Genomic DNA, 16,443 nt, shown 5'->3' with positions numbered 1-16,443 from the left:
TTCCTGCCTATTAAATCAGATGACCAATAGCTTGGTTAAAGAGAGAGGTTTTAAGAAGTGTCTTAAAAGAGGAAAGTGAGTTGGAGAGGCGGAGAGCTTTAGGGAGGGAATTCCAAAATTTATGGCCTAGTCAACTGAAGACATGGCCAACAAGCAATTGAAATTGAGGATGCTCAAGATGTCAGAATTAGATGAGTGTAGATATCTTGGAGTGCTGGTGGGGCTGGAGGACATTACAAAGATGGGAATGGGGTGAAACCATTGAGGAATTTTAAAACAGATGAGAATTTTAAAATCAAGATATTGCTTGACTGTGAACCTATAGAGGTCAGGGCGTACAGGGGTGATAAGTGAAAGGACTTGGTGTGAGTTAAGACGCAGGCAACAGAGTTTTGGATAGCCTTAATTTTATGGTGAGTAGAATGTGAGATCTACCAGAGGTGCATTGGAATAATCAAGTCAGGTAACAAAGACATAAACAAGGCTTGCAGCAACAGATCAGCTGAGACAGAGTGAAGTTGGGTGATGTTACGGAGGTGAAAACAGATGGTCTGAGTGATATTTTCTATGTTGCCCCTCATCTAATGAGTACACAACAATGCTAGTTAAACATTTTATTTTTTGTTCAAATTGTTAGTGTACTATTACAAATTTATGTCTATTTAATTATTTTAAGGATTACTAGTTAGTGAAAGAGCTCATGGATAAAGTGCATGTTAAAAAGAACAAAATAAACTCTACATTAAAGTTACTTCTCATTTTAACCCGATTTCTTTCTTTCTTAAATATTCAGAGTAGTGGATGAAATAATCGCAGTAAATATCTGAAAGAAAAGAACATGGTTTCAATAACATTTAAAAATGCTCAAACAGCAACTGGATTATTAAACTCAGCTGCAAGTATGTAGAATTCATAATATACAGATATCATGTTTATAACTGAGTTTTTTATGATGGTTTCCTTTAAAATCAATTGAGGCTCTGTGCTTTTTTTTAATCAGGAGTTATGAGACTGTTAGTCTAATTTAAAAGATCAAATAACACCATAACTGGCTTATTAGAATTACTGGAATCCATCATTTCAAGTATTTGTTATGTGTAATAACTCTGTGTATCACACATTGTATAACAATCTATCTGTAACTTCTCATATTTTCTCAAACAAGCAAATTAATCACTCTGGTTCACTTAAAATACATCTGTATAGAAATCCATTCAAAAGTAACCATCCGAGAGGCTGTAATTTCTATCAAGTACCTGGTTGAATTTATTTTCAAAGTGGTTCCAGTTGTCATTTTTACTTCTAACCCAGCTGAAAATATAGCTATCTATGCAACATTAATAAGATAATAAACACATGAAAATGTTTATCATCTAAAGCAATGAATATTAGTTACTTCATATTCCTAGACAACCATTTCCTTCCAAGAGTCTACTTATGCCTTTTGAACTGGAGAATTAATTTTCAATTCTTGCCTGCAGTTTCTTCCCCTGGTCTTTTCTTTTGATTTCTTTGTCTTATAGTTGATCCCAATTACAGTGGTGTGATGGGGCTTTACCTTGAACACCTATGTGGCAGTACTTAGGAAGTGCTATACTGTCGGAGATGCTGCCATTCAAATGAGATATTAAACCAAGGGCCTACCTGCCCTCTAAGGTGGATGTAAAAGATCCCTTGACACCATCCCAAGCTTCTTTCAATGTGGAGATGGTGTCACAGGACAGGAGGATTGCAAATGTAGCTCCTGTGTTTAAAAAGGAGCAGAGGGATAATCCAGTAACTACAGGTCAGTCAGCCTAACATCAGTGGTGGGGAAATTTTAACAGACAATAATATGGGATAAAATTAATTGGCATTTGGAAAAGTATGAAACAATAAATGAAAGTCAGTACTGATTTGTTAAAAGCAAATTGTGGTTGACTAACTTGATTGAGTTCTTTGGAAAAAATAATGAAGGAGAGTTTTGATGAGGATAGTGTGGTTGATTTTGTGTATATGGGCTTTCAAAGGGCATTTGACAAAGTATCATGTAATTGATTTGTTAGCAGAATTAAAGCCCATGGGATTAGAAAGACAGTAACAGTGTGGCTATGAAAGTAGCTAAGGGACAGAGGCAGAGAGTAGAGGAAAATGGTTGCTTTTCAGACTGGAGGCAAGTATATATACAGTGGCATTCCCCAGGGGTTGACATTAAAACTATTGCTATTTTTGATGCACATTAAGAACTTAGACTTGGGAATACAGGGGATAATTTCAAAATTTGCAGATGACATAAAACTCAGAAACGTAGTAAACAATGAGGAAGATGGTAACAGAATTCAGGGGGACATAGACAAACTAGTGAAATGGGCACATTGCAGATGAAAATTAATGCTGAGAAATATGAAGTGATACATTTTGGTAGGAAAAATGATGAGGGGCAATATGAACTAAATGTTATAATTTTAAATGGTTTACAGGAGTAGGGAGACCTGGGGTGTATGTACATAACTGTTTGAAGGCAGCAGGACAAGTTGAAATATATAGAATCCTGGGCCTTATTAATAGAGGCAAAGAGTAGAAAGGAAGGAAATTATGCAAAATCTTTAAGACTATTTATGCTTCAGATGGACTATTGTTTTCAATTCTTGGCACCATACTTTAGGAAGGATGTCAAGGGCTTGGGAGGGAGGGGCGTGGATGATGGTGCGGAGGAAATTTACAAGAACATTACCAGGGGTGAGGTAATGTGTAGAGACTGGAGAAAAGGCAGAGTAATTTTAATGGGGGACTTTTTCATACACATCGGGAGAAGCAGTCTGACACATCAGAATTCACTGAGTATGTCTGTGATAGTTACCTGCAGCAATATGTCCTAGAGCCAACAATGGGGCATGCCATATTAGATTTAATAATGAATACTGAGCCAGATTTAGTCAACACCAATTGATACGTGAACATTTATGTAATAACAATCATAATATGATCAAGTTCAATGTAATGCTTTGGAAGGGAGAAACTTGAAACAGCTATGAATATTCTAGAGTTAGGTGAGGCGGACTTCAATGGAGGAGGATGGAGTGATCATCTGTGTCAAAGTTTGCAAACAGATCGAGAAGGACATGGGGGAATAGTTTGCCTTTGTCACAGTCACATAGGATGTTATTTGTGACTTTGGTAAAAGTCATTTTGGTACTGTAGCATGGATGGAAACCTGACTGGAGAGATTTAAACATGGAATGCTGAGAAAGTTGGGAACAGATTTGGGAGGTGATAATACGTTCAAGGATTTTGGAGAGGAAAGGAGGTCGGAAACACTGTTCACGGAAATTTGCGAGGGATATCAAAATCAACACAAAAATGATTTACATTACAGGAAGAGAAGGGTCAGGAGTAATGTGGGCCTCTTAAAAACTGATCATATTGATATTGTCAAGCTGAATAATTACTTTGCATCAGCACTTTTAGCAGAGGAAGAAGTCAGCATGCCAGACAACCCAAGGAAACCAATATTGAATCAGGATCAGGGACTCATCAAAATTAACACAAGCAAAATAACAGTAGTGAAGAAAATAAAGGCACTAAAGAGTGACAAACCCCCAGGACCAAATGGTTTCCATCCCAGGGTTATAAAGGAAGTAGATGAGAACATTACAGATGCCCTAACTATAAATCTTACAAAGTTCTCTTGATTCAGGAACTGTTTCTTTAGATTGGAAAATTGTGCATGTCACTTAATCTCATGAAGAGATTAGAGAAAGTAAACATGGGCCTATTAGAGGTACACTGGCCTCCACCCTATCACAGATAGGGTGGCCCTATGTTGCCCCCTCCCCACTCCGACCCCTGACTCTCTTCCTCCTCTAGTCTTGCTTGAAACCTGTTACAAATGGTCATCGACCTGAAACATTATCTCTGGCCCAGATTTTCATGGAGTTCTGGAGAGTCTGCAGACCTATAAAAATGGCAGCCAGAACCTACATGTGGAAGTCCCTCTGCCATTTACGACAGATCATATTTTTACCAGTAGGGGAAAGGGGTTGGGCATGATTCACACATGAGGGAAACCTGAACACAGCAGGGTCATTTGAACTCAACACTGAGTTCAAAAATACCCCATTTTCACTGTAGTAAGGTTCTTAAACCATGGTGTGGGAGTCACAAATTTTTAGAGTAGAATTAAATGCTCTTGAAGGGAAGATGAGGTCTGTAGAACTGTCATGATGTGAAGCTATTTAAATCCCCACCCCTTTAAAAATTAAAAAAAAGGACGTCTGTGTCAGTGAGTGTCAAAGAAACTTTGTTCTAGCAGTTACAATAGCTGTTTGTTGACATTTCTCCAAGGGCTATCATTATGAATGCTTGGCTGCTTTCCATAAGCTATAATTATCTCAGCGGGGCGTCCTAAGTTCACAGTTTGATAGATCAAAAAAAGCTTATTAAAGGATTAGTCGTTTATGATATGGGGTTATGAATAGAAGTTTGTTTTTATAGGGCTTAAGCACTTGAGGAGATTTAAAAGTTTTGAACAGGCTTCAATGAATCTATACGTTTTAAAACTATATGTTTTAATATAGTCATAGCTATAATAGATATTTAGACCTTTATTTATTTCATCGCAACACGGCTCCTGAGGTCTGCCCATGGTGGATAATGGGTGAGTTGGCACGGGAGCTATAAGGGTCCATGGGGTGGGTGGGGGCATATGTTGGCATCAAGTTGGAATGGGCATGGAGGTGGCATGCGGAGTGGGTGGGAGGGTGTTGGGGTATGAGGGGTGAGGGCTAGAGGGCTTAAAATCCAATGAAACAACTGGGAGAAAGTACCAGAGAACTGAGGCCGGCCTTTTAAACAGCCCGCCTTGGCACTTGGCTGCCTGTGTGGTTGCCTTCAATCTGCATATGGGGTGGCAGGCCTGTATCCTGCAACCACCCCATCACCACCATCCTCCACCCCACCTCAACTTCCAATCCTGGAATGAAGATTGCACCATTTGGGGGTGTTTCTCCCAAGATGGGACCTGCAAGCCGGGGAATTTCCTGACTCGTGCTACCTGCCTCGGGAGCAAAAACCCTGGGCCCTTGTTTCTCTTCAAATGCTGCCTGACCTGCAGAATACTTTCAGCATTTTCTGTCTTTATTTCAGATTTCCAGCATCTACAGTATTTAGCTTTTGTAAAAATGGGACAAGTTCTATAAGTATGTGTTCTACTCAGCACATGCCACCCAAGTGATGCAATTGAAAATTACTCTCCACTCCCTTTTCCTAATCTCAGGTGCCAATTTAAAACTTTCTTGTTCCTCACTTATGATCCATACGTCGTCTTCATCTCTTTCTCAACCTCATTCAGTGCCTGATTCATAACATCAGCTGCAGCACTGCTGGATGCTGATACAGATGGAGCTGCATCTGTCATGATACGTTCAGCCTCATTATGAATGATGCGGTGGGCAACAAGGAGATGCCTACTTTGGAATTGTTTTACTGTCGAAAGAAAAGAAGAAAAATGATTCTTGGCACATGTCTCATGAAATTCTAAAGCAAAATTAGAGGTGTTTATAAAATTACAAAACCCTTCCTAAAGATTATGGCCAGGATTTTAAGGCCCCTCCCGCTCGGGATATTACAATCCCACCAAACTGAATGGAGATTTAAATGGCGCGCCACATCCGTCGGGGGAGACATGCTGCGGCGGGGCCGTAAAATCCTGGCCAATGTTTTAGTTTAGCGCATTGAGAAAAACGTCCACTTCTGATGGCATTTATCAATACTTACCCTTCACAAAGAAAGCAACTGCTTTTGTCCACATTGATCACCCCTTAAAGCCACCTTAAAGACATGGACACTTATATATAATAGTGAGAATTAAACAAACCTCTCCTAGTGTTTCATTTTACATCATTTCTCACTGATTTTATTGGGTCTGCTAGCATAGATGCAGTGAGAAGTTGAGGAATGATATCAGTTTGCAAATTACAGCAAAATAAAGAAAACAGGGCACATGTGGCCTCACAGAATGGTCCAACTCGCAAAAGAACAATGTGGGATTCTTAGACCTCAACTTACCCCCTGCCTTCATATTTGGTTCATCATATTCAAAAACTAGTTTTGTTAATAAATCCAAATATAACTGGGGGATTTTTTTTAAATGGGTGGATGTGTGTTGGGTGAGAAGTAAAAATGTAAAAAATCTCAGGAAAAATCTGAAATGTAAAGGGAGGTGGGGATTGCTGCATGGAACAGTTAAGTACTTTCCTAGCACTGCTTGTGGACTAGGAGGATCAGGAATGCTTCCTTTCAGTCCACCTGTTATCTCTGCAGAGGTCAGACCCCACCTCTCATCCAGTTTCCTCCTGTCCCCAGACCCCATCAAGCCCTCTCCTGGCCTCCCACAACTTTCTCACAATCTCCCCTAATTTCTTAAAGTGCTCCCGCTGATGGGCCCACTGATCTCCAATCATTCCCAGTTCTTGTATTCATACCCCACTTGAACCACAATCTCTCCCAACTCACTCATCAATGTCCCTCTGGCCTGTGATCTTCCCAGCCCACGTTGTTGTTCCTCTGGCATCCCCACACCCCATCTTTACACTGGGCATACCCTCCGTTGTGTTGTGAGGCATTACCACCATGCTAAGTGGGATAGATTCAGAACAGATCTAGCAGTTCAAAACTTATCAACCATGAGGAGCTGTGGACCGTCAGCAACAGCCGAATTGTATTCAATCACAATCTGTAACCTTAGGGTTTGGCATATTCCTCACTCTACCATTACCATCAAGCCAAGGAATCAACCCTGATTCAATGAAGAGTGCAAGAGAGCATTCCTTGAGCAGCATCAGATATAACTAAAAATGAGGGGTCAACCTGGTGAAGCTACAAAACAGGACTACTTGTGTGCCAAACAGCAGAAGCAGCAACACAAAGAGCTAAGCGATCCCACAGCAATGAATCACACCAAATTTCTGCAGTCCTGCCAAATCCAGTTGAATGGTGGTGGATAATTAAACAACAGGATGAGGAGACTCCACAAATATTCTCATCCTCAATGATGGAGGAGTCCAGCACATTAGTGCAAAAGACAAGGCTGAAGCATTTGCAATCATCTTCAGCCAGATGTTTTGTTTTTATTCATTCGCGGGATGTGGGCTTCGCTGGCTGGGCCAGCATTTATAGCCCATCCCTAGTTGCCCTTGAGAAGGTGGTGGTGAGCTGCCTTCTTGAACCGCTGCAGTCCATGTGGTGTAGGTACACCCACAGTGCTGTTAGGAAGGGAGTTCCAGAATTTTGACCCAGTGACAGTGAAGAACAGCGATATAGTTCCAAGTCAGGATGGTGAATGACTTGGAGGGATGTCCAGGTGGTGGTGTTCCCATCTACCTGCTGCCCTTGTCCTTCCAGATGGTAATGCTCGTGGGTTTGGAAGGTGCTGTCGAAGGAGCCTTGGTGAATTCCTGCAGTGCATCTTGTAGATGGTACACACTGCTGCTACTGTGCGATGGTGGTGAAGAGAGTGAATGTTTGTGGATGTGGTGCTAATCAAGTGGGTTGCTTTGTCCTGGATGGTGCCAAGCTTCTTGAGTGTTGTGGGAGCTGCACTCATTCAGGCAAGTGGAGAGTATTCCATCACACTCCTGACTTGTGCCTTGTAGATGGTGGACAGGCTTTAGGAGTCAGGAGGCGAGTTACTCGTTGCAAGATTCCTAGCCTCTGGCCTGCTCTTGTAGCCACAAAGTATTATATGGCTAGACCAGTTCAGTTTCTGGTCAATGGTAACCCTGAGGATGTTGATAGTGGGGATTCAGTGATGGTAATGCTATTGAACATCAAGGGGCGATGGTTGGATATTCTCTTGTTGGAGATGGTCATTGCCTGACACTTGTGTGGGGTGCGAAGGTTACTTGCCACTTGTCAGCCCAAGCCTGAATATTATCCAGCTCTTGCTACATTTTGACATGGACTGCTTCAGTATCTGAGGAGTTGCGAATGGTGTTGAACATTGTGCAATCATCAGCGAACATCCCCACTTCTGACCTTGTGATGGAAGGAAGGTCATGATTGAAGCAGCTGAATATGGTTAGGCCAAGGACACTACCCTGAGCAGCTCGTGCAGTGATGTCTTGGAGCTGAGATGACTGAACTCCAACAACCACAACCATCTTCCTTTGTGCTAGGTATGACTCCAACCAGCGAGGAGTTTTCCCCCTCATTCTCACTGACTCCAGTTTTGCTAGGGCTCCTTGATGCCACACTCTGTCAAATGCTGCCTTGATGTCAAGGGTAGTCACTCTCTCCTCACCTCGGAAGTTCAGCTCTTTTGTCTATGTTTGAGCCAAGGCTGTAATGTGGTCAGGAGCTGAGTGGCCCTGGCGGAACCCAAACTGGGTGTCAGTGAGCAGGTTATTGCTAAGCAAGTGCCACCTGATAGCACCATTGATGACCCCTTCCATTACTTTACTGAAGAGTGGATGTTCCATCTCAGCCTCCTCACAACTAGTTGTGCCCCTAGCCAAGCTGTTCCAGCATCACTGACCAAAACCTTAACTAGACAATCTATACAAATACTGTGGCTACAAGAGCAGGTCAGAGGCTGGGAATTCACTCCCTGCACCACCAATGCTTGGTAGTTGCAGTGTACCATATACAAGCTGCACTGCAGCAACTCCCCTATGCTCCTTTAATAGCACCTGCCAAGCACATGATCTCTACCACCTAGAAGGGCAAGGGGAGCAGACACATGGGAATACCACCACCTGCAAGTTCCCCTCCAAGCCACACACCATCCTGACTTGGAACTACATTGCTATTCCTTCACTGTCACTGAGTCAAATTCCTGGAACTCCTTTCCTAATTGTGTGTGTACCTACACCACATGGACTGTAGTGGTTCAAGAAGGCGGCTCACCACCGCCTTCACAATGGCAATTAGGGATGGGCAACAAATGCTGGTCTTGCCAAAGATGCCTGCATCACATGAAAGAAAAAAAAGGAGGACATGAGGGTTGCCAACTGTACACCTCTGTTCCTCCCATCCTCCCAGTTAATATCAGGGTTAATGTTTCTCATTCTCTATTCACACACTTGAATATTTCTTACCTCTGTCCCTCATTATTATTTTGTGCACTTCTGGAATTAGGAAGCTGTGGACCAATTCTGAAACAATCTCTTCCGATTGTAAATGGGTCCGGCTAATGAGAAAATGAAGATTGAATTATTTTTTAGCAGAATAAATAACTGCAGCAGCAAAATTCAGATTTCTCGTGCTGGGTTTTGAGCACTATAAGTGATGTGAGTCATGCCAGATGCCATACTGGTTAGGGCGATAAGCTGCATACAGTGAGCATCCGCCTGAAAGTATTTAGAGTAAGCAAATCTGTGATTTCAATTGGTGTGTAACGCTGATTTGATACCACGCTACCATTTTGGAGCTTAACATACTAGCCAATGTGCAGTCTTAATCATGCACAGCTGAATGACTGTTCAGGAGCAGGAAGGAATGCACCCCCCCCTCCCCCTCCTCCTCTTTTCAGGTACCATGCCTTGAAAGGGCTTTGGTGACCATTGACTTCTGTGATTGTTCCATGGCAAAGCTTGGCAAAGTCCTGCAGTGGCTTGTCGTTGCTTTCTGCAGATGGCTGACCAGGAAACACTCCTGCTCTTACCTCCTGCCATAGGCATATTGGAAGGATTTACGGATTGAGAATCAACTATTTTGGCCACATTGTGACACATCTTTCATGGCCATCAAGTCCTGAAGTGGGAATTGAACTTGAAGCTTCTGGCCCAGAGGTAGGGACACTACCACTGTACCACAAGACCTCCCGAAATCCCACCAGCACGATTTAAGGTTCATAAACTATTTTTAGGTTAGTCGCTGATTAATTTCTACTGGCAGATGCTACAATTGTAGAAAAGTTACGTGGTTTTCATAATTGTTTAATGTTGCTAAAGTCTAAAAAAAGTGGTGTGGCACATGCTAACAAACTTTGTTTTGACATCAAGGCTTCTGCACAAACCAGTTGTTCCCTGACATGGGTGCAGTAGTAGACATTTCCTTTGAAATACAGCATGACTGGGAGAATGAGATGAAATTATTCAGAGCAGGGGAAAATTGCTAGAAGAGAGGGATGGAGGGGTGGGGAGTGGGGGGAGGGGGGAAGAACAGTGCTCAGCAGGTGGCCATAGCCACCCAGAGTGTTCAGGGAGAAATTCCTCAACTTGAACCTCAGGAAGGGATAGTGTGTCAGATATCTGCATTCCACGAAGGACATTATCACTGGAATTTCACTGCTGCAGCCACAACTACAGCCTCAGAGCAGGGTGAGGACCGCATTGCCAGTGGCTGTGAAGGTGACTGTATCTTTTATCAACTTTTATGTGTTGGGCTCCTTCCAAGCTGGAGCTGGAATATTTGCAAAGTCTTGTGGTTTGCAGGCTTCCCCATGATTCAGAGTGCCACTGCCTGCATGCGTGTTGCTTTGCAGAAGCTGAATGTCAATATACTTGATGCCTCTGCAGTCTATATTAGTTTTCTATTCCTAGGGCCTGGTAACACAATGCAGTGCTGCAGAAGGTGAAATGAGCTTGTGTCGGATTTACCATAATACGTTTCTCACGTAACTGCATGGATAAAGAGGTTGTGAAAGGACAGAAAGCAAAGATTAGAAATAAATATTCTTTTTCAGACTAGCAGAATCTGAGTAATGGTGCACCTTGGGATTGTGCTGGTATCTCTTGTTTTTCATTCATATAAATGTTTTGGATATAGATACAAGAGAAATGATATTGAAATCTTATAATGATACCAAATTAGAAGGCATGGCAAAATGTCAGGAAGAATATAGGTGATTGCAGATGGGTATAGATAGGATTGAGCAGATGCAATTCAATGCAGAGAAAGGAGGTTAATTTGAAGAAAAGAACGCAAACTATATCCTAAATGATAGAATTTGTAAAAGAAAGAGTAATAGAGAGATTTCAAAGACACATATCTTTAAAGACGGAATTCGGGTAGAAAATGCCACAAAAAGGCAAATATTATTCTGATTCAACTTTTGATTTTGTCTTTTGATCATGATAATAAAATTCACAGCTGACCAAATTTAAATACACAAAACAAGTAATTAAAAGCTACATACTGCTGTTCAATTTCATAGGCAATATCATTGATTTCATCAGCCATTTTACAGATCTCTTGGCGTGCTTGATCCTCTGCTGTATCTTGCACAGACTTCAACAAGATGTCCTCCAAATAAGAGTCCACTGTGGTCTGGTGTACTTTAACAACCTGCACCAGACAAGGATAATAGAAAATCACTTGACATAGCTTGGGGGAAGAGAGTGAATAAATGGTTACATTAACAATTTCCTTAAGGGATTCTCACCATCACCCAACTTCTTTGACCTGGAAGGTTGACAGCAAACCTCTAGGCCAGGAAGTTGGGCTCTGTAGCACCACTGGTGCATAGGCTGTGGAAGCCTTGAGGTCAGCAAATGGCATGAACAGTGCTTCTGGCGTGGCACCCTATGCTGGGAAGGGTGCTAGCATGTATATGCTGAGAGCATCAGGAGCGCTCTGATTGTGACATTAGTCAGCCATTCCAACTGATCTGACAGACAGTTTTGAAATTTGGACTATGCAAATTCAGAAAATGCCTGTGCCAATTACTTACAGCTGAATGAGCGTTCAACTGCACAAGGGACCCCACCCTCCCACCCATTATTGCTAATTAAAGAGCCAGCAATTCAACTTTCAGGTGAGGAGTTTTTAACTTGCTTCCGCTATTGTAAAGCTTGTGACAGTACTGCATTTTTTTTTTGGTGGTGTTGTGCTGAGTTAGTGCATCCATACAAGGAGGCCAGAGGATTTGGTCACCTGTCCAAACCAAGTCAGGAGCAGGTATGGGGGCTGTGGTTGCAGTGCCTCTGGGTCAGTGAAGACCAATAAAATTTCATGGCAAACACAAGGTCAAACACAGATAAGGAAACCTACTGCTGATTTCCACCTACCACCCTGCCTCAGCTGATGAATTAGTACTCCTCCGTGTTGAACATCAAATGGAAGAAGCACTGAGTGTAGAGTTCACAGAATGTACTCTGGCTAGGATACTTCAATGTGCATCACCAAGAGTGGCTCAGTAGTACCATTACTGACCAAGGTGGCTGAGTCTTGAAGGACACATCTGCCAGACTAGGCCTGTGTGTTGGGTGGTGTGTGAACCAACAACACATGGGTTAAACCTACTTGACCTTTGCCCTCACTGATCTACCTGCCACAGATGCAGCTGTTCATGACAGAATTGGTTGGAGTTACCACCACAATGTCGTTGTGGAGGTGAAGTCCTGTCTTTACACTGAGAACACTTTCCATCATGTTGTGGAGCACTACCACCATGCTAAATATGATTGGCTCAGAACAGATCTAGCAACTCAAAACTGGGCATCCTTAAAGAGCTGTGGGCCATCAGCAACAGCAGAATTGTATTCAACACCAATCTGTAATCTCATGGCCTGGCATTTTCCTCACTCATTTTTAACATCAAACCAGGGGACCAACCCTATTTCGATGAGCAGTGTAGAACAGTATGACCAGACCAGCATCAGGCATACCTAAAAATGAAGTCTCAGCCCGGTGAAGCTACAACACAGGACTAGCAATGCATGCTAAACAGCAGAAGCAGCATGCAATAGACGGGGGTAAGAAATCCCACAACCAACAGGTTAAATCAAAGATCTGCAGTCTGGCAATCCAGTTACAACTAGTGCTAATGCCAACTAAAATATTAGCTGGAGGAGGCGGCTGCAACAACATCCCTATTCTGAAAAATGGGGGAGCCCAGCAGGTCAGTGCAAAAGACAAGGCAGAAACAGTTGCATCCATCTTAAACCAAAAGTTCTGAATAGATGATCAATCTCAGCCTCCTCCTGAGATTCCCCACTATCACAGATGCTAATCTTCAGCCAATTTGATTCACTCCACATGATGTCAAGAGATGGCTGTTGGATTGAATAAAGCAAAGGCTATTGGCCCTGACAACATCTTGGCTGCAGTATTGTAGACTTGTATTTCAGAACTTAATGCACCCTTAGCCAAGCTTCTTCCAGTACAGGTACAACACTGGCATCTATCCACCAGTGGAAATTGCCCAGGTATCTCCTGTCCACAAAAGGCAGAACAAACTTAATCTACCCAATTACTGCCCCATTAATCTACTCTCAATCATCTGTAAAGAGATGGAATCAAGCACTCACACAGCAATAATTTGCTCACCGTAGCTCAGTTTGGGTCCCACCAGAGCCACTAGTATCTAGACATCACGCAGTCTTGGTCCAAATATGAACAAAAGGCCACCTGCAAGTTCCCCTCCAAGCCACACATCATCCTGACTTGAAAATATATCGCCACTCCTCATAGTCACTCGGCCAAAAGGCTGGAACTCCTTCCCTAACAGCACTGTGGGGATACCTATACCAAGTCGACCACAGCAGTTCAAGAATGTAGTTTCAACTTCCCAATCCAAAAGAGGACAAAGTCTAGATTGACACTTCACTGCAATACTGAGGGAAATGCTGCTTAGGGGATAAAATGTTGAACTGAAGCTCTGTTTACTGACCTGAGGTGGACATAAAAGATGCCAAGTAGTTATTGAAAGATGAGGAGAAATGTTCTTCTCAGTGTCCTGGCCAATAATATATCCCTCAATCACTATCAGTAAACAGGTTACTTGGCCATTAGCACATTGCTATTTGAGGGATCTTGCTGTGCACACAAAGGCTGCAACATTTCATACATTACAACTGGAAACTACACTTCAAAAGTACTTCATTGGCTGTAAAGCACTTTGGGATATCTCAAAGTCATGAAAGGTACTATATAAATGCATATTTATTCTTTCAATTCAGTGTCTTTCTGGCTTGACAGGTAATCTTTAAGCGTGTAGACAACATACATAATTAATCAATAATATTAATTTATGATTAATAAATAATTATTAAATGAATACTTATTTTGTTGGACCATAAAATCCCGCCTTTTGTGACTTCCTTGTTCGCGTATTTGTTTACCCATGCTTTGTACTTTGTACACCGCATTGCCCATCACATGAGCAATGTTCGCTTATCTGCGTTTTCTTTTCCCTCTCTCCTCTTTCCTCAAAGAGACAGCAGCCATGATGGAGCAGAGACCTTGATATGTTTTAACAGAGAAATGATGTCGAAGACTCTGAAAGTGGATTCCTTACATTAGTCTTGACCATGGACATTTAATTGTCTTTTTTTACACACCTTCCGACAGGGGTGAGAAGCGGTGCCTGGAATGGTTGCAGCTGAAGTACAGTCTGAACGGAGAGATTAACGTGGAAATGTACGAATCTCTCGGTCCAGAACTGCAATAATGGCTCTGTTCAATTCTGAAATATTCACCAATTTTGTCTGCCAGTTTTGAGGTGATTCATGTTTTTCTTAAATGAGGATCGTCTCTTTTTAAAATTTGCAATACATGTCTTGTATTGCTCAGAGGCTCCCCCACTGTTGTATAGAGGTACTATACCACAATTTGCTATAGAGTAACTGCACAAACCAATACTGCCCTCACATTGCTGGACTCTATCTAATTGACTTCGATTGAAAAGCACGTTCGTCATTCGTGATTTCACCGTTTGCGAGGTTTCGTGGGAATGTAACCCCTGAGAAAGGCAGGACTTTACTGTAATGTAATTTTATATTGCAAGTATCTGACCTCTTTGAAAATTTCATCCTCTTCCCTTCTACGTCTCTCCTCTACTTGACGTAAGCCACTTTCTTCTGCCTCTCTGATGCGACGGCGACGCTCGGCCAACATAACAATTGCATGGATGCGTCGTTCCTCTTGCAGCCGCAGCAGCTCCTTATTCAGGAAGTCAAACATGTCTGCGAGTACACGACCTTCAATGTGTGAGAGATAATCTTCCATTGTAGAATGCTATAGCAAGAAAAAAAGGATTCATACTAACTGTAATAAGTTTATAACTGTCTGCTGTAAAACCAATCATTAGCAAAGGTTAATAATCTAGTCTAACAGAAATTTAACTTATTCTGCATTTTACTCTTTTTCTCTTGTTTAAATGTTAATTTTAAATTGCAGAATGTTCTGAAGTGTTATATCTGCCTACAGCTTTATTTCATAATGTATATTAGAAGCACCTGAAACAGAATGGCCTAGAAATTCAATGATTAGGCATCCATTTTACAGATATAAAATTGGCACCAAAGCCTCCAACATTGTGTGTGGTGTGCACACATGCATTCTAAATTGGTGTGCCACCCACCATATTGGTTTAGGCATCACAATAGGAATCCAGAGTCCACACTTGAATAAGGTGTAAGGCATTTTACATTCACAAATAAAACACTATTTGATATCTCCTTTACCAATTTGGCACCAGACTGACTGCATTCAGGAAAACCAGCTCTCTGGTCTAACCAGCAGCTTTAAAGGGGCCACTGCAGGCCACAAAAAGAATTGTCAGCTTTTAGAAAAATATTTAACAGAATGTGGAGCTCTTTATTATTGCCAATCTTCTTAACAGGCTTTATAAAAATATGCACAGTATAAAGCAATAGGCCATTCATAACTTAACTTGGCAAAAGTGTGGGAACCAAGAGAAAATATTAAGGAGGAATACCAGGGTACACAAGATACTGGGAGGGACAGATAGCACTAGTGTAGAGAATAGTAAGTTAATAGTTAAAGTTGGCTAAGGGAGAAAGTAACAAAATCTAAATCAAGATTACTATGCATGTATGTGAATGCATAAGAGTATAGTAAATAATATTGGGGAGTTAAAGGTGCAGATTGCCATGTGGAAATATGATGTTGTGGTGATAATAGAGACCTGGCTTAAGGAAGAGCAAAACTGGGTGTTAAATATTCCCGGGTACAAGGTGTTCAGAAAAGATAGGAAAGGAAGGAAAGGAGGAGGGGTGGTGATATTGGTTAAGTAGAGCATTGCAGTGCTGGAGAAAGAGGATGTCCCAGAGGGTTCAAGGACATAATCAATTTGGCTGGAGCTAAGGAACAAAAAGGGTGCAATTACATTGCTCGGTGTAGTCTACAGACCGCCAAATAGTGAGAAGGACGTGGAAGAACAAATCTGCAGGGAAATTACAGTGAGATGCAAGCATTATAGAGTAGTTATAATGGATGACTTTAATTACCCACGTGTAGACTGGGACAATGATTGTGTAAAGGGCAGACAGGGGCAAAAGTCCTAGATTGTGTTCAGGAGAATTTTCTACAACAGTATTTGTCCAATCCAACAAGAAAAGACACACTTGGTTCTTGGAAATGAGGTAGGTCAAGTAGATCAAATGTCAGTGCGGGAGCATTTAGGAGACGGTGATCATTGTATTATACGTTTTAGGATGATAGAAAAGGATGATAGGCAATCCAGAGTAAGAATTCACTGGACAAGAGCCGACTTCGATG

General features: G+C 41.9%; 1 protein-coding gene across 1 annotated transcript in view; it reads right to left on the bottom strand.

Moving 5' to 3' along the window:
• Positions 1 to 599: 599 nt before the first annotated feature.
• The window catches only part of cfap91 (cilia and flagella associated protein 91), a 95,165-nt gene continuing 79,321 nt past the window's right edge, over positions 600 to 16,443 (bottom strand). The window contains exons 14-18 of the mRNA XM_078559968.1: positions 14,716 to 14,937; positions 11,117 to 11,265; positions 9,075 to 9,166; positions 5,285 to 5,463; positions 600 to 823 (exon numbers count right to left, since the gene is read on the bottom strand). Of these exons, the coding sequence (XP_078416094.1) occupies positions 5,285 to 5,463; positions 9,075 to 9,166; positions 11,117 to 11,265; positions 14,716 to 14,937 (642 nt within the window). The 3' untranslated portion in view covers positions 600 to 823. The remainder of the gene's footprint in view (positions 824 to 5,284; positions 5,464 to 9,074; positions 9,167 to 11,116; positions 11,266 to 14,715; positions 14,938 to 16,443) is intronic.

The sequence above is a fragment of the Cetorhinus maximus genome, chromosome 16 (genome assembly GCF_964194155.1).
Source record: "Cetorhinus maximus chromosome 16, sCetMax3.hap1.1, whole genome shotgun sequence".
In the NCBI taxonomy this organism is placed as follows: Eukaryota; Metazoa; Chordata; class Chondrichthyes; order Lamniformes; family Cetorhinidae; genus Cetorhinus; species Cetorhinus maximus.
Note: the sequence above shows the minus strand (reverse complement) of the source record. Positions and strands in the feature narration are given on the sequence as shown.